Below are 8,335 nucleotides of genomic sequence, written 5' to 3'. Positions count from 1 at the left end.
GTGGCCATGTCTACTGCAGGATTCTCACGTAATCTGCAAAAAAGTTCCATATTAAACAATGTTTTTCTTTGTCACATATTTTATATATGGTAAATCCATTTTTACTGTTTTTAGAAACAGTATAGACATGTGTACACTATAGCACTTTAAATAAGATGCATCATATACAACATGCATTTACAGTAAATATTTATTATATTATATTTTTATATTTATTCCCCATGGCTGTAAATATACACAAACATTTTAAAAATGTATTTTGCAATATTTTTGCTATTAATACTTAGATTGGCTTCCTTCTTATTGAATCCCCACAGCAGTCACAATATGGACCAGATGCCCTTCCCTGACGCATGCCGTTCTATCCAGGTATGGCACTAAGGAGCTGGGGCATGAAGGGCCTTTGTCAAGGACACATCAGCATGCAGCTGGATTTAAACCAGATCAACTACAGGCAAACTAGGCAACAGCCACTAATACAATTTAAGCAATGATGTATTAGATCAGAGGTGGCCAGTCAAAGGCTCTCCCACTCTGTTACAACTTCCAGTGTGTATCTTTTCATCTGTGCAAATTGGGTTTTCCCTAAGTCATTTGTATAAACGAGCATCTGCATGAGATTCACAAAAGTTCTGGGAAAAATTGAAAATAAATAAATCACAGCTGTTTACACCACATGCTATCAAGTACAAAGAAGCAACTAGATGTCAGAAGTAAGTCATGTGTACTAAAGGTCAGGGGGCATTTCTGGCGGTCAAGTATTTTAGGATACTCTGCGGACACACCAAGGAATTGCTTTGGTGATAGAATAATATCAGCGCGGTTAAATTTGGTAAATGATACATGAACTCTATGTCTGGGGGTTTCTCGGACCGGGGGAAGAATTGTCTCTGGAGGGAGGAATGTGAGTGATGTTGCTGTCACCCAAAACCATCTCTGTGAAAGCCAAAACATTAGAGCATAGTGCAAAAATAACCTGCAGCTGGGCTGACCTCAGATGCACACAGTCTATATTCTTTTTTCCACCGGACATCAGACAGACAATGTACAATAAAAAAATAAATATAAGTCAAATAGCGACTGTAAAAAAATAGGGTGCTAAATGGAAAATGTAATAAAGGAAACAGATCCTTTTAAACTGCACAAAAAAAAAAGGAAACCATAAAAAGGCTAAATCTGGCAAGGTGAAGTCTTAAGTGAGGAAAAGGACAGAGGCCTTGGCAGCACTAGAAGATTAGCCCAAGTTTCCCACTTGAGCCCCTTGGTGTTGACAGTAGGATAAACACTGCCGGCTCTGATTTCAAATTCATACTATGTAGTGGTGTTTTCTTACACAAGTTCACATCACCAGATCGTAGATCACAGCTTTGCCGCCATGAGGCACGCACTTAACACATGTCTGAGTGTTTTTTAAGCAAGAGAGAAACCCCATGAAGCGATAACATTAAGAACACCAACTACGCAGGCACAAACACTAATGTTTAACCTTGTTAAAAGTTATATTCCATATTTATAAAACTCGATTTACCACAAACTATTCCAAAACCTCAATGTATGTCGAAGAAAGACTTCAACTTCCCACGACTGTTGCAAGATTTCTTTTAAAGCAACACTTATTACTTTTAGTTTACATAATCATCGGCAGAAAAAAACAAAACAAAAACGTGGATTACTGAAATTTGTCTATGAAGCTCACCCAATCATCTGCAGCAACAAGCTGTGATGAGATTACATGATCTCTCGCAACATTACACTCACAAACCAATCCAAGTCGCTAACACTCTGGGGTCTAAGGATAGAAAAATCTGCCAGAAAACAATCAGAGCGATGATAGGTTTAACTCACTCAACATGCAGAAGACACAAAATATTTGTCACATTTTACAATGTGTGACCAAGTAAACAAAGTTTTAGAGACTAGAAACAGAGCGCTGGTCTTACTTGAAGCGAGCCGAGTTGTGAGGTGGCAGGAGTCACAGAGACACACACTGAGTTCAAGGCAGATGAAGTGTTAAGAAGGTATATATTGCAATCTCTGATAGCCGTCTAAATCCTGGTGTGCTCTTTATGGAAGTGGATTACTTGTCAAACCAATGAGCTGGCAAGGTCATGAAATACAGTACAGTGTCATCTCCCCCCTTCCTCTGAGCGCCTCATTATAAATAACCCACCCTTTAAGATTCTCATCAGTATTATCTTCTGCCATTCAGGTTCTGATGGATGAGTAAGTTATGAAATCATAGTCAATTGTAGGCACATACTGACCTTAAATGTATTGTATTTAACATTTTACTTTATACTGTCATCAGTGAATGACATACTGATGGATAAAGTCTGCTGGATACAATACAAAGGCAATCGCTGCACTGTGGGAATTCAGTACTCGCAAAATAAGATTTTTTTTTTTTAAATCAAAGAGTAAAACCTAGTTCACATTTCCAACTATAGACACTGTTTTTGCAATTGTTGAACCTGCATATTTTATATACATACTTCCTTTGTTGCACCAACCAATCAATTGGTTAAACATGCCAGCCTATGCAGTTTAGTGGCATCTAGAGGTGAATTGGCATAATACAACAACCATAAACTGACCATATACTAAATTGACAAACATTTTTCATATGGTGGGATATGGATTATATATTCAGCTAGAAAAAAAAGGAAGTTCAACTCACCACATGGTTGAAGCTGAGTAGATGTGCACATCCAGTTCAACCTAAAATATGAAACACATTAATTTGTGTTAGGTTGAAATTGATTATATAAGGACATATCAAAGGTATAGTTCATGATATGATGACCAAGATATTGTAATAATGGTGATTTACAGAGGAACTTGACAAGAGTTTTAATGCCACTATTTTAATAATAATTATTCAAACTAGTTTAAATGTAAAAAAATTAAAGTGAAACTACTTACCTTTGATCACAGTCTTCTTTAAGATGTCAGTGGTCCATGAAAATAAGGTAAAATGCCTCACATAAATTTACTGACAATCACAGTTGTGATGTATTAAACTTAAACCATTATTATTTGTCAAAATTAAATTCATGGTGTACTTTAACTTATAGCTATTGCATTGAACTACATCAATGACTTATACACCTAATGGTTTTTAACCGGTGTGCCATTAAAACTCCACACATTTTTAAATAAAAAATAACAAAAAGATGGACCTTCTCAAGTAGATTTTTTTAATTTAAATTAAATTAACTCAGTTCACATGTTTAAAAACGAATCTGTGTTGCCTCAATGGTAAGGTGTACCAGTACTGTAAACAATAAACAGAGACAACACTGAAAACCCAGGAGGTTTAAGCCTCGGCCTCAAACATCTTCTTCCTCCCATCCATGCCGGATTTGTCCTCAATGTTTTTACGCCAGTCACCAACGTCACGCAGCTCCTTGTCCTGTGAACACACGAAGAAGAAGGGGGTGTATGAGGATGTTTATTAAGACAATATTTTACTTTTAAAGTTAGTCAAGTTGATTGGATGGTAGTTGCTTCTCAAAGTCACAAATAGCATTTTCCTTTTGGAGCATTACATTTCTGTCTCAATTTAGTCAACAGAACAGGTTACTTTGTTGAACACATTATTCGATTTTACATTATCTTACAAGAAATTATACACTGTTGTATATAATTTATAATATAATATATCCATAGACGTGGTAGCATTTTACTTCATAATTAAGCCAGATAATTCAATATAATGTTTCTTACCTTTCCATGAGACGCCTGCAGATAACGATTCGAACCGTTTCTTTTCTCATAAAGTCGTTCCGTACAAGTTACGAAGTATCTGTTTATCGCTAACGTTACAAGGGGTAAAAATATCTCTGCTACCACAAATATTTTAATCACGCCATTTAAATAGTAGACCACATTAACTCCGCTCCTAGCTTCCAACCGTTTCAGTTTACTCTACTACCGGACACACGTCCCGCCTTCTCCCTACAATGACTCAGATTGACTCTGGTCATTATATATTAACCTCAGGAAGTCAGCGCTGATTGGACTTTGTCGCCTTGTTTTAATTGGTCCAATCCAAACATAATTTCTCATATAGTTTCTTTTTAGTTTTGGTTTTAGTTTGGGAAAAATTCGTTGATTAAATGTTTGACGAAAAACCTTAAAAAAACACCCAAACAACAAAAAAACAAAACAAAAAAAAACCAAAACATAATTGGGTAAGTTTAGGGTGAATTGATGGTAAAACACCCACGGGCTCATGATTTAACCGCTGCTTTCGTCAATAAAAAAACAGAAAAAGATATTAAATTGTTATCACCAGCTCCTCACCTCCTCTTTCACCTCCTTTTTGACCTGCTTCAGGTTGGCCCTCAGGTCTAGGTTGACCGTATGCTTGGAACCCAGCAGAGCTTTAAGCATGGCGTCTGCAGACATTCGTACTTTCCTTAGGACAGGCTTCTTGAATTTGCCCATCAGGTCCTGAACTTTGATCTTCAGATCATCAATCTGGAACATGAAGGTTATACTGAGGATATCATAGGCATCAATCAGCATTCAAGCTGGAATTATATACAACAGACTTTAATGATGTAATACTACATTTATTTAGAATATTCTAATACTAATTCTAATGTTCTAATGATGACCCTATTTACAGGTAAATATGATATAAATTTTATTCCATATTTACTGGCAGTACAGCCAATTTAGTTCAAATGTTAGTAGTAACAGTAGATGCAAGTGTGTATTGTTTTGACAGGGGTTTTGCAGAATATAAAAGATTAATCTGTTCAGTATCATTCACCTCTTTGTTGGTCTTGTTGACTTTCATCTCTAGGTCATATCTCTCCTCATCAGTCTTGTCGATTTTGCGATGGATTTCTCTACACAGTTCCTGAACAACAACACAGAACAGGACCATGTCCAGGTGAGTAGGTAAAGAATTTCAAGAATTGTATGGATGTTGTATTGGTAATTGCAACACATGTGACTGACATACCTGCAGTTCCTGCATGCTCCGTGGCAGAGAAGGAGGAGGACAGCTCTCAGCCATGTACCTCCCCCTCTCCTCCTCTCGTTCTATCTCCTCCTCTTCCAGCAAATCTTTGGCGATGGAAAGCATCAAACTCTGTTGAAAAAAACATTAATAAACAAACAAACTAACAGTATGAAGTACTTGGACGTCAACTGCCTATAAACCAAAATAAGAAAAGCAACGACTCTCTCAGAAACAAACCTAAGTCATTGTTTTACCTTCAAATGATGCTTCCGACTCGAAGACATCTTTTTTCTGATATAGGAAAAAGACAATTCAGGAAAAGGAAAAGTTGTTTTTCATTTTTCATATAGTTTGTCAGATGAGATGTAGCCCAAATAAATTTAAAAAAAACAAATTGATAGAAATAAAAAAAAAAACCACTTACTCCGACATGTTTTCGTGTTTTTCTTCAAACCTGTAAAAAAAGTCAGATGAGATGTAGCCCAAATAAATTAAAAAAACAAATTGATAGAAATAATAATAATAAAAAAACACTTACTCCGACATGTTTTCGTGTGTTTTGCTTCAAACCTGTATTAAAAAATAATCATACATTTGGATTCTGATTAACATGACGAAACATAAAAAAGGTGAGAGTGGGGTGAGGCTGGATAGGAGCAGAACAGGAATGGCTAACATAATTAATCGCTGTACTTAGAGGAAACACAACACTGACATCAGGATTAGTGGTCAGCCTTGAGGAAAAACCCTTCTTCTAAATTAGGGCAAGGATCAGGGTGCAGTTGTCACCCCTGAGATTCCCTGTTCCGTGCTCTGGAAGATAATCAGGAAGCAACTGACTCCTCTGCTGCAAACAAAGGTCTCAGATACAAGTCCCTGACTCTTAAAATAGTGATCATTCCAGGAATGTGTATGTAACATCACAGCAAAAACAAATGTTCCTCTCTCATTGGGTATATCTAGATTACAAAGGCAAAACAAAGGATTCTGCAGATGATAAAGTGTCACAAGAAAGTGAAAAATCAAATGAAAAATATGTCACAAAATGACATGAAAATGAAAAATCTAAATAATACAGAAGATTAAATAATAATTAATTATGGTAATAATACATATTGTAGTGCTATCATAAAGTATTGTTATCAAATAGTGGATACAAATACACACAATGATTTTATTTTTAAAAAAGTTGGTCACTACTTTTACTAATTTATTGGATAAGTTCTTAATTTTTGTGCAATTATTTCAACAAATATTACTTAACTATTTACTGTTATTTGTATTTCTCCAAATGACATCAATATTTCTTAAAAATGAGTGACACCACAACCAGACCAAGCAACATTATACATTATAGCAACATAGCATTTACATCATGCCACTCTAACAATACACACATGCGTTTTTCTATTATGACATATAGAGCGAAAGATCATGAGATTTAGATGTATTTAACCTGTTATAAACAAAAAACATAAACAATAATAAATAACTGAATCAGCATTACAGCTGACTTCTCACAGCTGCTGTGATGAAGGCTTTGCCCCAATAACAAAGTATCAACTGAATGGTCATCCTCAGAAAACCAACAAGAGTTTTAAAGTGTGATGTGTTGCAGTGAGTACTAATTACATTCTTTTTTTCTAATAAAACAGCTTCAGCTTAGTAAATGGAATCATTTCTTACCTTTTTCCTGCAGATAAAACCAGAATGGAGCCTCAGCTTTGTGTGGCAGCTCGGTTCCTGCACCTTAAGGTTGGTTTATATATCCCAAATCTCTTAAGGAACTAGGGATCCCATCTTTCTCTTTATGGAAGTAGATTTTCCCATAGACCAATGGGTTCCAATTAGAGCTGACCCTCCTCCAAAATATCTCCTCCCTATCTGACCCTTATAAATATCCCTGTGATTTCCATATTGTTACAGTGTTAATATTATTTACCAACCAAAGTCTCGAAAGGAATGCAGCCTAAATTGCATAAGACCTTTGGAGTGAAAATTAACATTCATTATCTAATGAAGACAGCTGTAGGTTAACAAAGCCTGGCTTTGAATGGTTTTTATAGAAGGAAATCATGGCAGCAGCAGTGATGAAAGCTAAGGCTACAGCAGGTGGGAGGGCAAAGTGGCATTTCTAATAGACACGCCATTAGTAGCTGTTAACAGGAGTTGGCAAGGGAGAGGGGTGATGACAGGAAATAAGCAGAAAGGAAACTTTAGAAGTTACATGGAAATAAATAAATAAATAGTATTCATGTATCTTGAAGTTTTACTAAAGTGTAGAAGAATCTCATTGTTAAAGTAAAGCAATGATAAACATGTGAGGAACACAGGATTAAAGATGGGTACTTATTTTTTATTTAATAATCAAATAAACATCTTTACGGATAATAAAGTAAGAGATTAGCTTTTTCTGGTCTTGGGGTCCTGTGTTAGTGAGATGGTAGAGGAAAGGGATGTATTAATCCTAGCTGCTGATGACAGACAATCAGCAACAACTGAAATTATGAACCCCATGACGCTAAACCCATGGATGAGAGGAGTCTCTCACATCAGCTATGATACTTGAAATGGATGGAATTGCAAAATGGTATACTGCCAGCAAGAGTGCTCTGGTTCCATCTGAGGCATCTTGAGTGCTGACAATGGAGAAGCCCATCTTCACTCCTTCCGAGAATTGGCTGGCCCTGAAACATATCATGGAGTATGTCTGTGACCATCCTTACTGATGATCACACGTTTTCATGATCATTTCTGTACAACTAATTTAATTTCCAAATTGTTTGAAAAGTAGGTTTTTAAAAGCTTTGAGTAAAATTATTTCCTGGTCGTGGATGGCTTTGTAAAGTTTAATTCCAACCACTTTTGATTTCTCAGACTTCAGCTTCATCTCCCACTCAGTGTAAAAATATTTCCATTTGTTAATTGCAAGACTGCTAAATATAAAGTATACATATATATATAAAGAAATCAGATCCACATATTGTTTTCATAAAACAAAAAACAATATTCATTGTAGTTGGATGATTATCGAAAGATTGCTTGCTTTAATTGAATACTTATATGTGACTGTAGGAGTGACCAATAAATTCATAAATACCCTGTTCTTTGAGTTAAATTCTATTGTTATTTGTGAGAATTAAAATAAAAATTCTAATGGTTTTCCAAATGTGTACTTTCATGAGAGTAGAAATTGTTGCTTACAATAGTCCAATATTTTAAAATAAAAATTCTAATGGTTTTCCAAGTGTGTACTTTCATGAGAGTAGAACTTGTTGCTTACAATAGTCCAATATTTTATAATCTGTTTAATACATTTGAATGAGAATAAAAGCCAACTCATGGAGGCATGATATACAC

At 35.5% G+C, this 8,335-nt stretch overlaps 1 protein-coding gene across 3 annotated transcripts; it reads right to left on the bottom strand.

Moving 5' to 3' along the window:
* Positions 1 to 2,912: 2,912 nt before the first annotated feature.
* Positions 2,913 to 6,928, bottom strand: LOC103379933 (troponin I, fast skeletal muscle-like). Of its 3 annotated transcripts, none has more exons than XM_008311660.3 (7): positions 6,662 to 6,928; positions 5,514 to 5,545; positions 5,230 to 5,266; positions 4,976 to 5,104; positions 4,781 to 4,870; positions 4,306 to 4,482; positions 2,913 to 3,412 (listed from the first exon to the last, which is right to left on the bottom strand). In XM_008311660.3, exons 2-7 carry the CDS (start codon positions 5,519 to 5,521, stop codon positions 3,317 to 3,319), a joined length of 537 nt encoding a protein of 178 aa, XP_008309882.1. In that variant the 5' UTR covers positions 5,522 to 5,545; positions 6,662 to 6,928; the 3' UTR covers positions 2,913 to 3,316. The 3 variants fall into 3 exon arrangements, with proteins under 3 accessions (XP_008309882.1, XP_008309881.1, XP_016888824.1); XM_008311659.3 differs by lacking the exon at positions 5,514 to 5,545 and adding an exon at positions 5,400 to 5,429; XM_017033335.2 differs by lacking the exon at positions 6,662 to 6,928 and having other exon boundaries at positions 5,514 to 5,924.
* Positions 6,929 to 8,335: the final 1,407 nt, after the last annotated feature.

This window comes from Cynoglossus semilaevis, chromosome 6 (assembly GCF_000523025.1).
Source record: "Cynoglossus semilaevis isolate Cse_v1.0 chromosome 6, Cse_v1.0, whole genome shotgun sequence".
NCBI lineage: Eukaryota > Metazoa > Chordata > Actinopteri > Pleuronectiformes > Cynoglossidae > Cynoglossus > Cynoglossus semilaevis.
This window is presented reverse-complemented; position numbering and strand designations above follow the sequence as displayed.